The 15,779-nt window shown below is 36.5% G+C and overlaps 2 protein-coding genes and 1 long non-coding RNA gene across 10 annotated transcripts; 2 read left to right on the top strand and 1 right to left on the bottom strand.

Annotated features, from left to right (window-relative positions):
* On the top strand, window positions 1,492-6,533 carry LOC105168326. 4 transcript variants are annotated; one of them, XM_011088369.2, is made up of 15 exons: window positions 1,492-1,696; window positions 1,806-1,877; window positions 2,405-2,543; window positions 2,670-2,927; window positions 3,122-3,296; window positions 3,463-3,524; window positions 3,693-3,856; window positions 4,054-4,151; window positions 4,329-4,387; window positions 4,471-4,605; window positions 4,686-4,948; window positions 5,044-5,203; window positions 5,394-5,469; window positions 5,561-5,611; window positions 6,103-6,533. In XM_011088369.2, exons 1-15 carry the CDS (start codon window positions 1,623-1,625, stop codon window positions 6,327-6,329), a joined length of 2,013 nt encoding a protein of 670 aa, XP_011086671.2. In that variant the 5' UTR covers window positions 1,492-1,622; the 3' UTR covers window positions 6,330-6,533. The 4 variants fall into 4 exon arrangements, 3 of the variants coding, with proteins under 3 accessions (XP_011086671.2, XP_011086670.1, XP_011086672.1); XM_011088368.2 differs by having other exon boundaries at window positions 1,530-1,670; XM_011088370.2 differs by lacking the exon at window positions 1,492-1,696 and adding an exon at window positions 1,706-1,735.
* LOC105168324 lies at window positions 12,050-15,352 on the top strand. Of its 5 annotated transcripts, none has more exons than XR_002287534.1 (6): window positions 12,050-12,243; window positions 12,329-12,490; window positions 12,797-13,142; window positions 13,360-13,552; window positions 13,651-13,771; window positions 14,929-15,352. It is a non-coding gene; the product is annotated as an uncharacterized LOC105168324 (long non-coding RNA). The 5 variants fall into 5 exon arrangements; XR_002287532.1 differs by having other exon boundaries at window positions 12,052-12,243; window positions 12,436-12,490; window positions 14,929-15,350; XR_848328.2 differs by lacking the exon at window positions 12,329-12,490 and having other exon boundaries at window positions 12,059-12,243; window positions 12,797-12,968; window positions 13,092-13,142; window positions 14,929-15,343.
* On the bottom strand, window positions 12,961-14,865 carry LOC105168325 (high-affinity nitrate transporter 3.1-like). The gene is made up of 2 exons (XM_011088367.2): window positions 14,641-14,865; window positions 12,961-13,805 (listed from the first exon to the last, which is right to left on the bottom strand). The coding sequence occupies exons 1-2, from the start codon at window positions 14,768-14,770 to the stop codon at window positions 13,324-13,326; spliced, it is 612 nt and encodes a 203-aa protein (XP_011086669.1). The 5' UTR covers window positions 14,771-14,865; the 3' UTR covers window positions 12,961-13,323.

Below are 15,779 nucleotides of genomic sequence, written 5' to 3'. Positions count from 1 at the left end.
TGCGCTTGGATTCGGATTTCAATTGGCTTTCGAGGGTTTTGCGGGCAGAAATGTCGCGTTTGTACTAGAAATCGTCCTTTGGGTCAAGCGTTTCGCGAAATCTTTGAGGTTTGGGGAATTTATACTTACCTCCCCAAAATATTTAAAATACTATGGATTAAACATGATTTTGGAGAAAAAATTATTATCCAAATTAGATTTGATCGAATTAAATAGACTATAAAGTAAGTATTATTCAGTTATCATATGATAGGTCACTTTTATTAAACTATTTACTAATTATACTGCAAATATATTGTCCTTAACATATAAATTAGTTCATATCCAATCAAATTCAATTTGAATTAAAATTTTTTGAATTTATATATTTTTATATCAATACTTATATTGTTAATGTATCAATTGGGCTGGTTCAAATTGTCGCAAATTCTTTTCTAGCCATAGACGACTTGATAATTTGCTTTTGATAGGTTACGAATACGTGACTTTATTTTGATTCTTCTTGATTGAGAAAAATCTATTTTGCCCTTAAATATTCTTCTATTCGTCATGACGAATGTATAGTATGATAGCAAACAATACAATATACGTATGTTTTAAGTCTCTTTAGCCCTATCTTTTAATGAATCCACATATAATATATATATATATATATGTATGTTTTAAGTGTATTTATTTGAAAGAATAAATGCATAAAATAACATAATTCTAAGTCATGTATTCTTTGAGCTGATTTTAAAGTTAATAATAAGGTTTTTTAAATATTTGGAAAGGAATAAAAGCATGGAGCTTGAAGATATTAATAATGACAAGTTCCTAACTTATATGATTAAAATTAAATAATCATAATATTTTTTTAAAATAAGTTAGGAATTCCTGATGAATTAAAGCTCTCTATTTGTTGCATTTTTTAAGTTTTGTTTTCTAAAAATCGTATAAAGTATTTTATAATCTTTAAAATTATTTTGAGACTTAGCTTAAATATATAACAAAATCGTATTGGAACTTTTGTTTTGTATCTTATTACATTTAATATATACACGTTATGTCTATCAATATTATGAATTTATTTTATTTAAAGAAAATAAAATAGAATATAGGAATAATTATATTTATATTTCTAACTTACAAATCATTCTCACATGTTAGATAATTATATATACGCCCATCAAAATATTAATATTATTTTTACTCCTACTTGCTAAATTACACTAATACTCTTCAATATCAACATCATTATACAAATTAATCCTATTTTTTTTTAATCATGAATGATTTCAAATATATAAGTAATTTATGTAAATAAACTATGTACCGAGATATAAATATGATTATCCTATAATTTAAAATAAAAAATCCAACAAAAAAACTACCTACATTGCAGGAGAAATGAAATCAAGAATCCGGAATTTGTCATGCCACCAAACATAACTTAGCAATAGCGTGGCGCGAGTCTTCAATTTCATACATCAAGTGATCAAACAACCAAAATGACAAATGTCAACAGCCCACAACGTTTTCACCTCCGAACAACCGGTGCTTACGGGGTCCCGTTTCTTGGAGAGGCGTTATGCCTCCTTCCTCCTAACGCCGTCAAACTCCCTCGTTTAACGCCGTCAAGCATGATCACTATCGTCATCTTTGAGAAACGCAAAAATCCCTGCAGACAGGTCTCGATTCTGATCTTTTTTTATATGTATGTATATATGCACTAGAGAAGGCCTTATCCATTTTGGTACTTTTTATTTGTTTATTTTTGTCTTTCTCTCTCTCTTTTTGATTCTCTCTTGTTTTCCTGAATGTAGTGATTTGATCATGAGAGTGGTTTCTTTGAGCTCGCTCTTTCTCACTCTCGTCTCCACTCTTCTACTTCAATGGTATGTGTCCTCTCTGGATCTTTATCTCTATACTTTTAGCTAGTTTCTTGATTCTGTGACCGGTTTTGTATATCGAAATGTTGGTTTGTTTAATTAAGCCCATTTTTCTTGTTTTGTTAAATTTTTCATAAGTAGATATAAAAGTGTGTGTGTGTGTGGTTAATGGAGACCCAGTTCTTGAAAGTCAATTCTTCAATGGTGGGAGTTCCTTGTAGTTGTTAATTTCTTGATAGTTCAACCCTTTTTACTGGAAGCAAGACGAAAGTACAATTGAATGGAATATCTGCTATCAGTTTTAAAAAGCAGAGATATTTTCTTTAGGGGAAATGTTTTGGTTCTGGTACTTGTTTGGAGTGCTTACCTTGATAGAATCTATAATTGGTTGTGCACTGCTGATGCACTTGGGAATTGGGATGCCCTTTATTGTTTGTTTTCAGTGTTTAAAGAAAGAATAAGAATATTGTAAAATCCTTTTGATTTCAATGAAAAAGGAATGATACTTTGATGGTTTGATGCAATTTTGTTAGCCTGGGAGAAATAGAGCAAGCTAGCTCACCACCAAGAGGTTGGAACTCGTACGATTCGTTTTGCTGGACGATTTCTGAAGAAGAGTTCCTGCAAAATGCTGAACTTGTGGCTCAGCGCCTCCGTACACATGGATTTGAGGTACTTGAGTGGTTCTTGAACGTAGTTCAATTAGTTCTTATATACCAAGTAGAGTTGATCGATAAGTAATTGTGTTTAATTGCCACTGATCTTAAGGTTAAAATTTCTGCACCACACGACTTCTAGTACGTGGTGGTGGATTATCTTTGGTATAGGAGGAAAGTGAAAGGAGCTTATGTTGATTCTCTGGGATTTGATGTTATTGATGAATGGGGAAGGATGATGCCTGACCCGGATAGATGGCCTTCATCCAGAGGTGGTAAAGGGTTCACGGAAGTGGCTAAGAAAGTTCACGGCATGGGTTTGAAGTTCGGAATTCATGTCATGAGAGGTATCAGTACACAGGCATTCAATGCGAACACACCTGTCCTGGATGTCACGACGGTAATGCGACTTATCATAACTTAGACTATCCCAGTTATGCATTTGGTTAGAAGATGCTGCATTTAATTGAGTTTATTGTAACACAGAGAGTCGTCAACTATAAGAAAGAACTTTTATATAAGGATGTTTTTTCAACATAGACATAAATTGAAATATTTGGGTGTATTATTCCTTCCGATCTGTTGCATACACAGGGCAAAGCTTATGAAGAGTCCGGCCGGCAGTGGAGAGCTAAAGACATAGGAATGAAGGAGAGGACTTGCGCATGGATGAAAAATGGTTTCATGAGTGTGAATACCAAATTGGGGGCTGGAAGAGCATTCTTGAGGTCACTGTATCAACAATATGCTGATTGGGGTGTTGATTTTGGTAAGTTTAGATTTCCCAAAGAAAAAGAGGATTCTTTATGCTTCTAGTTTCTTTCTTTAGAATTTGAATACGGTGAAATTATATGTTGTATAAGTTGTTTTTACTCAACCTGACTTTTTAAGTTCTGTTACTTGAGCGGTTGTTAAGTGCTTCTGTTTCTTAACAGTTAAAAATGACTGCGTATTTGGAGCGGACTTTGATCTAGATGAGATAAGCTATGTTTCAAAGGTATAACTGCATAATGTCCATTCTGTTCTTACTGTCTTCAGTCCATATTGGCAATAGTCAACCACTAGTTAATTCAAAAAATCAAAGAGAAAAATAAGGATGATCCAAAGCACAAAGACATTTGCGGGTAAGAAGTTTGAGTTTAACATTCTAGGTGAGATCATGCAGGTTTTGACCGAACTTAACCGCCCGATCCTGTATTCCTTATCTCCTGGAACTAGCGTGACACCAGCAATGGCGAGGGACGTAAACAATCTTGTCAACATGTACAGAATTACAGGGGATGATTGGGATACATGGGGAGATGTTGCTGCCCATTTTGATATTTCTAGGTACATTCATTGTCTTGCACTTTTTTTCTGAGACCATACTTTGTTGTCAACTTTGTTCCTTCTGTACCTACTGATTTTATTTGGACTTTTACTATGAACATATGTTCTTAATCATACTCATTCTTGTATATTTATTGCACGCCTGTCTATTTACTTTTACCTAGTAAATTCTTTGCTTTCTTTTCTGGTGGGATAAGGGATTTTTCTGCTGCTAATATGATTGGAGCTAAAGGACTACGTGGCAAGTCCTGGCCGGACTTAGATATGCTTCCGTTTGGATGGCTTACTGATCAAGGTGAAACCCTCTACTTTTCAGAATGAAAATTGGAAAAGAGAAAACGGTTTTAGTTTCAACCCACGTCGTAGTACTTGTGAAACCATTTTAGTTATATGACGTCGAGCTGATACATTTTGTTGTAGTATTCATAAAAAGGGTTTTAGATTGAATGAATTTTGATTTTGTTGTTGATAGGTTCAAATGAAGGCCCTCATAGAAAATGTAATCTCAATCTTGATGAACAGAGATCTCAGGTACATGTAGATGGTTGCTCGTGGTTTCTCTTTTGGTAACATAAAAAATTGAAGTGACAAGCATATTTGAGAGCTTTGGACAGATGACCTTGTGGTCAATGGCTAAGTCTCCTCTCATGTTCGGAGGAGATATGCGACAGCTTGACGATGCAACGTTCAGTCTACTCACAAATCCTACTCTCTTAGAGATAAACTCCTTCAGCTCAAACAATAAGGAGGCATGTCCTTGACTTTATCATGTCTTGTACACGACACCAGCAGATTTCCAATCTAATTCTCATCTTACAAAAAATTGCAGTTTCCCTATATTACAAACAAAAAATGTCGTTTTCGTCGAGTAAGAAATCGTCCATTCACATGCAAATCAAGATATCTAGAAAGAAACAGTGTCATGGGCGCCCTTGCTTTAGGCCTCACTAGCTGCAAAGATGTCGAGGCAAGAGGCTGGTCACCTAAAGCTATTGATGATGATGATCTTGATCAAGTCTGCTGGAAAGAGAAATCAAGGAGTGGAGATCAAGAGCCATTTTGCCTATACAAAAGAAAACCTCTTCTGTCATCGTAATACCGCTATACCTGAGCATCATATTCTTTTAAATGTTGTTATAAATTTATGACTTGCATTGTATAATTTTATGGTTTAAATTTATTTGCAGAGAAGAATACCTGACATATAAAAACCACTATGACGGCAAAATCCATCTACTGGCAACCAAGACGACCGAGTCTTGTCTTGGTGCTTCTAGAAATCAAAAGCTTACTTCCAAAGAATCAAAAAGTGGTTCATTTTCACCTTGCGGATGGGATGTCAACCAGGTAATTTCTAGTCTCATTTTTCGACCCTGTTTCTCATGCATGCTGTAGCGGTAGTTCCAACTCTTCATTATGAAAGAAATCATTCCATGCTAAAAAATAAGCATGCTGAGAGTATTTTGCATGGCCTTAATATCTTACAAGGAATTCTTGTCATGAAAATACTCAACAGCCAATCATTTGATTCAAACAGATGTGGGAGTTGAAGCATAATGGTACCCTGATGAATAGCTATTCCGGTTTATGTGCATCTATGCGGCAAGTAAAAGGTGATATTTCCATACAATACTATTTATGCATGCCTCGGATTACTCAGTCGTGAGTTTGTTGTGTTTAGTTTCTGAGTCAACTTTCCTGCAGCTAATTCTGGTCCCAATGGAGTTCGTGCTTGGGTTGCAACGGGAAGAAGAGGTTTGATCTTATTCTTAAACCTCATGGTCATTTTAGCAATGTAAAACTGCAAGTACTTCTTTGGGCTTTGTCTCGTCGATGGAAAGCTAATCAGGATAGAAATCGATGAAAGAACGTAATGAGATTGCGTCATTTACGCCCATGACTCCTTTGAAACTCTTGTAACATTCTAAAGTTGGATTTATTGCATTTTACCCCCTGTGAAAACACTAATAAGCACAAAGTCCCCTTAAAGAAGAAAAAAGGGCAACGCGATTCTTTGAAGAAGCTCATTGCCTCTCATGTCAAGGGGTCGTATTTCCCTTTTTCTAAAAGTTTAGAGGCTCGCGTTGGCCTTGTTTTTGTTCCGGGGTGTTTATAGTTGTTCTGGGGCGCCTGTTGTGTTTAGCCCTTCTAAAGCATGGATGATTAATAGCTCTGTCTTTTAAGTCTTAGATTCAAGTAATTCGACTACCCGATTCTGTATCTAACAAGAGACTTGATTTCATTAGGAGAAATCTACGTTGCGTTCTTCAATTTGGATGACAACAAGGCTGTGGTGTCGATGAGGATGGACGACTTGGCTAAGGCTTTTCCTGGTAAAAATTTCAGCACCGTTTCATGCAAATGCAGAGAAGAATGGAGTAAGAAAGACTTTGGAGTTGTAAGAGATACACTTTCTACCCAAGTAGAAATCCATGGATGTGCTCTTTTTGTCCTAAACTGCACTTATACCTAACAAGACAATGCTATTTCATGGCTGTCTGAAATCTTGATATGTATTAGTTTTTCCCCCTTCCCTCCTGTTATGTTTGGCCATCAACATAAGGTTGAGTTGACATCACATTTCTTCAATAAACGAGAGGTTTTGGGTTCAACTCTAAGTTGTCGCACTCCTGTTATAATAATAATGAAAATAAAATGGCTCTTGTTTAGATCGATTTATCATTTGTAAATTTTAATGTTGCTTTTCTCTGGATCTTACTATTACCACATTATTATGGTTTTAGTCAACAACATATTTTTAGCCCTAGGCTGTATAATTTTATCTTTTTTTTTTAAAAAAAAAACATGAAATTAAAAGATGTGTAGATTGAGTTCTAAAACCAAATGCTGATAGTTGTTATTTATAGAGAGATCATATGGAATGATTATACAAATTTGGTGTGGTATTAGCATCATTTTATATAAGTTTATTGTAATTTATTTAATGTGGATATCTATGTGTAAATTTATTATAATTTATATTATTATCTTAATTATATTAATATATTGATTGAGCTGATGTGTTGCTTAATTTATTAAAATATCAATACGCTAATGTATTTAAAAAAAAGCAGAGCAGCACCAAGATTTGTAGCGGCTACAAGCGTCCAAACACAAACATATTTGTGCATCAATCAGATATTCTCAAACAAATTAAATGCATTGAGAAAAAAACGCATGAGGAGAAGGGAGTGTCGCGTTTTCAGGACAAAACGCGGCTTTAGAGGAGAATCGTACGATGATGGAATTTAATCAGGACCGTACGATCAAAGCGGGATCCAAACTGGGGGCAAATTGAGGCACCCTAATTTGATACGCCGTGGTTTTGAAGATGAATTAGAGCACAATTGAAATTGGAAAATTTTTGTGTGAAGCCACGCCCAAAATGAGCCGACAGCTGACACGTGTACGGCTGAGAGCGCACCTGCCTAGAAATGGAGTGGAGTTGTTCTTTTGCGTCCTTGTGAAGAAGAAGGTCAACCAATAGGAAGCTAGATTGTTACAGCCTTTTTATTTCTACAAATTTAATGTTATTCCAGCTTTAGTGTTTGGCATTTTTGTCTCCATTCCATGTAAAAGCTAAGGATTGATGAGGAAGACGACATAATGAAATATCTTCAATTTTTATTTTTCCCATCTCCTCTGTTCTTCTCTACTTCCCACCCCTTTTCTTGTTCTGTGATTTGGTTTTTTGCAATTTCCTGTTAAATTATTACATTTGGCCTCAGAGCCATTCAATCCTTGGACCTTAAAATACCTAAGACACACTAAAATAGCGGATAGAACCATATTGAAAGAAATTCAAGAAACACAAAAGAAAACATACATAATTTTTATGGATGAAAATGCCAGAAGGCAGGCCAACGAAGATGAGATTTACAGTCGTTTAGACCAAGTAATGAAGGTACAAGAGGGGTTACAGGTTTCTGTACTGAACGTGGAGCACAGTTTATTGACAGTTCAACAGTAGTTTCAAAGCGTTGTTGAACAACTGCAACAATACAATAGGAACAAATCAATCTTGGGGGAAGGATTAACAAAGTCTGTAGAAAAGGGTCAACATCTAGAGCTACAATACATAACTCTATCAGATAGGAGGGCAACAATATTTTCAGGCAAGAAACTCAACTACACTGTTAAGAAATTATGGCCCAAACCAAATGTTTGGGTCCTACACTTGGACGGCCAAACAACTTAAGCCCACTGGGCCACCTATCCACCCAACCCGACCCAATCCACAAAGGTTTGACCCACCTACCCTTGATATAAATACTCCTATTGACTAACCCTAATCAATCTTCTCTCTTCTCTCTTCCCCGATGCCTCTTTTTCTTTACCTGACTCCTAGGGTTCTCTCCATAACCCCTTGGGGCTCTGTGTGCTTGTCTTCCCAATCAATGGTCGTAAATCGGCCATTAATGGACAACCTCTTTAAATGGTTGGTCTATTATGGCTCAAGGGTTAAGTAATAATCAGTACTCTTTCTCTTCTCCTATTCTCTTCTCCTATTGTGGCTCAACCTTTGTGGTTCTTTTGATATAGCATTTGTGGCATTCCTCTGTGGATTCTGTGGTTGAACCTTAGTGGTTCAGAAAGCCTTCTGTGGCTTTAAGTTGTTTTGTGCAACCGTGTAGGGTTGTGATATTTGGCCTCTGTAGGCCTTGGATTTTAAGGCTCCTGAGCCGTCTATTCAAAAGTGTTTATGTCCCTTTCCACTGTTTTAGTTTTGTTCCCTGGTTTGTTTCTTGTTTGTTTTTCTGTTTCTTAGATTACTTGTAATTTGTTATAGGAAAGCCTGTAATATATTTAAGCATTTGTAAATCTCTGTAAATTTCTCAAATTGTAAGTATACCGGAGACCGATCCACTCCTTACACACACTCTAATATTGGAGCTTACAGTGCTCTAACCATGATGGAGTTTCCATATTTTGATGGAGAAAATGCCAGAAGTTGGGTTAGGAAGTGCACTAGGTATTTCCAATTAATCCCCATTCCTGATGATCAAAGGTTCCTATAGCCTCCATATATATGCAGGCAAAGCTAAACCCTGGTACCAGGGGTATACTGAAAGAAAGGAGTTTCGCACTTGGGATGAGTTAGTGCTAAGTGTGCTTGAGAGGTTTGAGAATCTAGATAGTAAAAGAGTCATGATTGAGTTTAATAAACTCCATCATGAAACAACTGTTAATGCCTATCTAGAAAGGTTTGAAGAACTAAAGGACCAAAATGCTCATTTTTTCAACAGAAATTAGAAGAGCAATTTTTCATGATGAAATTCATCAGTGGGCTGAAAGAAGAAGTGAAATCTTTTGTGCCTACTTGCCACACCACTCCCTTAAAGCAAGTAGTGATACTTGCTAGGAAGCAGGAATACACAGTGAATGCCATCTTAAAGAGATCTCATCAACCTAGCAAAAATTCACAACCTAAACCTCCTTTCAAACCTCAAAAAGAAACTCCCCACCTAGGAGCTATAACTAGCCCAAACGGTTCCTAATAGAAGTTGAGGTGAAAGCTAAAACAGAAAAGAACCTGTGTTACCATTGTAATGAGCCTTATGTACATGGGCATAGATGCAAATATAGGCAAATGTACATGCTCTTGAGTGATGAGGAGTATAGAGAAGATGAACAAGGGGAACCTGAGGAGCAACCAGTTCGGGATGATGAAGTAGAAGAAGAGGTGACAGTATCCCTACATGCTACGAAGGGTAGTGTTAGCTGCAAAGTGGGCTAGTAAAGGATAAAGACATTTTTATCCTAATAGATTGTGGTAGCCCACGTTGCTTCCTTGATGAGAAGGTTGCCATGATATTGGGCTATAAGCTGGAAAACACTACCCCCATGACAGTTAAGGTTGCTAATGATAGTCAACTTATTAGCAACATGCCCCAGGTTTAGGTAGGAAACGCAAGGACATATGTTTACTCACCTTGTTAGGTTGTTGAAATTAGGAAGGTATGATTTAGTGTTAGGGTGTGATTGGCTCAGTACTTATAACCCTGTTAAACTAGACTTTTACAAGTTGAGGATCTCTCTCTCTCTACCAGATCAGAAACTAATCCTCAGAGTTATACCTAATGAATCAGTTGTTATGGTTATATCTGCTAACTCTCTAGTCCAACAGATAAGAAAAAGGAACCAAGAAACGGGAGGATAATTACTCTCAACCCATAAGATCCAAAAACAGACAGAAGAAGGCATCCAAGTGCTGGAATTACTGCAACAATATGAAGAAGTGTTCAAAGAATCTAGCTCCCTCCTTCCAGAAAGAGCATTAAGCACTGTATTGAATTGATCCCTGATGCAATCCCTAAGAAACAACATCCTTACAGATATGCATATGGACAAAAACTGAGATTGAGAGGATTGTCAAGGAGATGCTTAATATTGGTATTATTAGCCATAGCTCTTTTGCATCTCCAGTGCTGCTAGTGAAGAAAAAGGATGGAGGGTGGAGGCTCTGTGTGGACTAAAGGTATCTCAATAAACTCACAGTTAAACACTATTTTTCTATACCTGTAATTGATGAATTACATGGTTCTAAATACTTAACCAAGATTGATTTGAAATCAGGATACTTCCAAATAAGAATGAAGATGGAAGATATTCCTAAAACCAACTTCATCACTCACAATGGACACTATGAATTTCTAGTCATACCTTTTGGGTTGTGTAATGCACCCTCTACATTTCAAGCACTCATGAACCCTATTTTTGAATCTCACCTCAGGAAGTTTGTTTTAGTATTCTTTGATGACATTTTGATTTATAGTAAAACTTGGGAAATGCATTTATGTTACATCAAGGAAGTGTTGGAGTTACTAAAGGCACATCAACTCTATGCTAAAAGGAGTAGATGCTCATTTGGCCAACTGAAAGTTGAGTATTTGGGACACATTATATCACGGGAAGGGGTTGTTATTGATCCCCAGAAAATTGAGTGCATGCTCAAGTGGCATGTCCCCACCACTATCAAGGCACTCAGAGGGTTCTTAGGCCTTACTGGAAATTACAGAAAATTCATCAAAGTTTATGGAGTCATCAGTAAGTCTCTGACATCCTTACTAAGGAATGATGCTTTTGAATGGAATGCTGAAGCAGAAGAAGCCTTCAATAAACTTAAGAAGGTGATGACCACAACTCGTCTTAGCTATGCCAAACTTCTCTCAACCTTTTGTAGTGGAGACTAATGCTTGTGGAAAGGGAATTAGAGCAGTTTTAGTGCAGCAGGAACAACCTATTGCTTATCTAAGCAAGGCATTATCCCTAAAAAACTTAGGGTTGTCCACTTATGAGAAGGAGTTCCTAGCCTTACTGTTAGCCAACATTATTTACAGGAAAACCACTTCATTATTAGAATAGATTAGAAGAGCCTCAAGCACATATTGAATCAAAAGATTGACTCAGTTTTGCAGCAGAAATGGGTGACAAAGTTGTTAGGCCTCAGCTATGAGGTCCAATATAAGAAAGGTAAGGAAAATCGTGCTACAGATGCTCTCCCCAGAGTGGAATATGTTGGCAATGAGCTTTGTTTGGATGCCATCACCACTCAAATTCCCATATGCATGCAGGAAGTATAAAACAACTATGATGGTAAGACCTTATTCCAGACCATAATCTAGGCTAAGGTTGTTGATGCATCTTCTTTCACTAACAATGATTATGAAGCTGGGATATTGATGAGAGGAGGAAAGGTTTGTGTAGGCAGCCATGGAGGAGTTAGAGGAAAAATCATCAAGTCACTATATGATACTGCCATAGGGGGACATTCTGGAATTAATGGAACGTATCAGAGGGTCAAATCCTTGTTCTATTGGCCTACAATGAAAGGTGATGTTCAGACATGGGTTAAGGAATGCGAAGTATGTCAAATTATCTACTGTAGCGATTGATATCCATATTCATTAGATTGTAGTAATTAATATTTTTATATCTTATTCATATAATCCCCGCCAAGGAAACCAAACTCAACAAAATCATTTCTTTTGTTACGGATGGTGGAACCAATGTTTTAAATGTTTCGAATTAAGTTGAATACATTATTATTTAAATATTATTTGAATTATTATCAAGTTTAAAAACTTATGTTTGAATTATGATAATTAATCTAATTTGAATTTTAACAAAAGAATTGAAGATTTATGTTCATTAATTTAATATTTTTAAGTATATTTTTTTATTATTATTTTTTTGTAATAATTTAGAGCTCACTTGATGAAAATTTTGGTACAAGTTTATTCCAATTGAGTATGGAATAATTGGATTGATTTTGTAGGCGCCGATCAGATGCAACAATCATCAAGTGTAGCAGAAAGGATTGCAGATTATGGACTTTGAGTTCAAATCATTGCATCAGCTCAGTCGCATCGACGGCGTCAAACAAGGTTACTTCTCTGCGCAGCTCTTCTCTCACTATTTCACGAATCTTCAATGATTTTTAACAAGTTCAAAATGGATGGTGAGATTCAGCGTCGAATTGATTCAGAATTTTAATTCTCTTCCTGAGGGATTGGAGGTCTGTCAATCTGGAAAGGCTAAAATTTCTGTTTCCTTTGATGCGTATTATGAATTTGCAGGAGGCAGATAGGCGGAACAAGGTTTAATCTCTGAGTCCGTTGATTTTCAAGCTGTGTATGTGATTTTAGTTGAAATTTGAGATTTTGGTGGACGGATTGAAAGTTTAGATAATGTGATCTTATAGTTTAATATTTTCTCTTTTACTTCTCTGTGATGAGTGCTAGTATTCTGCTCTTGTAATCATAATAGTGGTATTACTGCAAAGGAACATTTCTTTAGCATTAGTCTTAGTATCTATAGATAGATGAGCAATTATACCTCTAAACAGTGAAGATTTTGCTAACTTTGGACGAAGTTACGACTTCCTAGATTGTGTTATGTTTGGCTGTTCTTGTCTGATATCCATACGCTCATTTACAGTTGTTACGGGCTGCATTGATGTGGGGATGATCACCCGTATGGGAAAATATGCCTGAACGAACCAAGGATCCATGTGTTTTTACTTCGGTCTAGTCAACCCAAACGAAAGCGACTTTGATATGACTCATCCAAGCGGCTGATCAGTATAAATAGCTCAATAGACATGTGAGAGGTTTGAGATCATTTACTGCTTTCTTACATTATCATTCTCTAATTATGACCTCACTGTCTTAAGTGTTGAAGGGTCAGTGCAAGGCCAAGAACAACCAACCCTGACTATGCCTTGTTGGTGCAGAACTTTAGATCTTGGATACGACCCACCGACCTGGTGATTGAGGACGATCTTGTAAACCTCCTGTTATACTATTAAATGTGTAGCTATTAAAGTTATTGTCTCACTCAGTAAGCCTAATGTAACCTGTATGAGAATTACAGAACTCTTTTCAAATCATCACGTTCTCTTCTGTGGAAAAGTAAAATGTTTTCTTGAATATGAAATTATTAACTGCCTCAGCATCAGTCTCTCCTTAATTCTCTGCTGAATTCCTTCCTCTCTTCTCCAGCGCCATAAAACCAACCACAGATAGCAAAGCAAAAGCAGAGAAGCATACAGATGCTATGTCAAGTGATGAATGACGTCCGCTGATTGCTTGAACCTTGAAAAGGTTTCTGCTCTTCTTGGCATCAGTTGTCTGCCCGTAGGCAACCTCGTTGCGGGATGAATTATAGGCATAAGCTCTCACAAAATAAACTGCAGTTGGGACATCTCTCTCTATCATCCATGTGAAGTTCTGAGTTTCCCTCATATAGGTTCTGTGAGCAATTGTGAACTGACAAGTCTTGTCTTTGCTAAGGTTGTCCACAGTTTTCCTCCATCCACGATCAGCCTGGCTGATTGGTCCGTAGCAAAGCATCAACTTAACTTCATTGTACGACGAATCTGTCCCATCTGGAAAACTCTGATTCAGCCCCCAGGTAACTGTTATATTATCCTCTCCGGCTTTTAGAACTGCAAAATTGTATCCATTGAGGCTGTTGTTCTTGATGATTACATACTATTAACGATTGTTTCAACTCCTGATTCCTACTCTTTTCATCGAATAAGGTAACTAAATCTTCGATGAACCAAGTCTTTTCGTAAAGTAACAACTAACAAGCATGATGTGAACAGTGCTAGTATCAACTGTTGCAAATTTCTGTTTTTCACCAAAATTTAGGAAAACCAACAGAAAATAATGCATCAATTTGTTGGGAAATTTACTTGTGGTGTATCAGTTTGTGTTTAATACTTCTTCTTGCATCTCACCCGATCCCATTTGCAACCATGAAAGAGTTTTCTCGCTTCCACATTTTGACAGTTAAAAGTGGAAAAACGTCGATGCTCACCTCCAGGACATAGCCACAATTATTAGCTTTGGAAGTAAAATAGATATTTCGGTTAGTAAAGGAGGGACAACTTCAAATCAAAGACGGAAAATTTTTGAACTCCACGTGATTTACATATAAAACTTGAGATTATAGATAAAAGGGGGCGACCGCCTGGTCTAATCCTGTGTCTCTACTGCAAAATATGTTGCTTATCAAGAGAAAGCAAGACTAGAAGTATAAGCTCAACTTCGAAACTTATGATAAGAGAAAAGATAGAGATTCATGGTGAAACTCTTTTAACACTCTGTAGAGAAGTTGGATCTTTAAGAATATTGGCTCTTGCTGCATGAAAATTAAGCAAAAATCGACGACTCATAGAATCACTTCCAGATGTTTGATGGGATATCACAACTTATACTATGCACAAAAGAATCTAAGAACTTCAAAGCTTAAACTTATAGACACAAGTATGCTACCTTGGCCATCAGTTGGTGAAGCCGAGACGGCTAGGGTTTGGGGCAGTGTAGAAAAGAGCACACCTCCATAACAAGTGTCTGCAAAGCTTAAGGTGGCTAGAGATAGTACTGCAAGAAGATAAGATTCCATTGTTAGAAAGTAGAGAATATGTCAAAGTGTAGATGCTTAGCCAGTTCAAGAGGAAAGTAGATTCATTTATGGTTCAGAATATAGTTTCTTAAGTCAAAGTCTAAAATCATACACAGACTTTAATGAGAGAAATATCTCATATTTTGTCTACATTGCAGAATAGGGGCTCCGGCAGTTTCCTTTGGCGGGGGCCATATGAATTAATGTTCCATTTCTTGGAATTTGATTACTGCGTTTTAGATATATCTTGCGATGGGAGGCCGGAATCTAATAGCGTTATCTTCCAAAAAATTTATTTATTGGAGGTCGTGAGTATTCGATAGTCAAGGGTTTTGTGACGACATAGTTTTGTTTTCACACTAACATACGTTCGTCAGAAAGGTGTATCGAATTCTATATTAATAGCAAAGAAGAAACATAAGAACTTGAATATATTCCAATCTACCTCTTATGTTTGATTGCTAACGATGTTTATGAGAAGTTCCCAAAGGAAGATGCTTGAAATTGTTGTTCAAGTGTCTTGAATGGTTTTTCATACTTTATGGAAAATGTTCATCCAAATCAAGTTTCGTCGTATCGAAGAATCACATGGCCAGTAATTACCTTCTTGTTGTGTGATTGGGCATTCTTTTTAAAATGTGCATGGTACACCAATCACATTATATTTGTCATGTAAATAATTTAAATTTGATCAAACTTAAACCAGTTTAGATTCCCTGTATACTCTAGAAGTGATTCGCCATAAAGTCGGTGGTAAAGTAGTGGTGGGCAAATGGTTACATACTCCAACACCAATGGCTTGGATCTTTTGTTTGATTTTCCAGACTTTGAAAATATCATCCGACAATCTTAAAGTGATATCATTTGTATTGTATTGGATCCTATAGTGTTTATTCCTATTATGAAAGGATATACGCACTTTTACTCAAGTACTCTTTCATTAATAGTAAATGATTTTCCAAGTGAAATCCCCTAGTATATGAAAGAGTGCATAGTAATTCTAAAACCC

The sequence above is a fragment of the Sesamum indicum genome, linkage group LG8, assembly GCF_000512975.1.
Source record: "Sesamum indicum cultivar Zhongzhi No. 13 linkage group LG8, S_indicum_v1.0, whole genome shotgun sequence".
Taxonomy (NCBI): domain Eukaryota; kingdom Viridiplantae; phylum Streptophyta; class Magnoliopsida; order Lamiales; family Pedaliaceae; genus Sesamum; species Sesamum indicum.
This window is presented reverse-complemented; position numbering and strand designations above follow the sequence as displayed.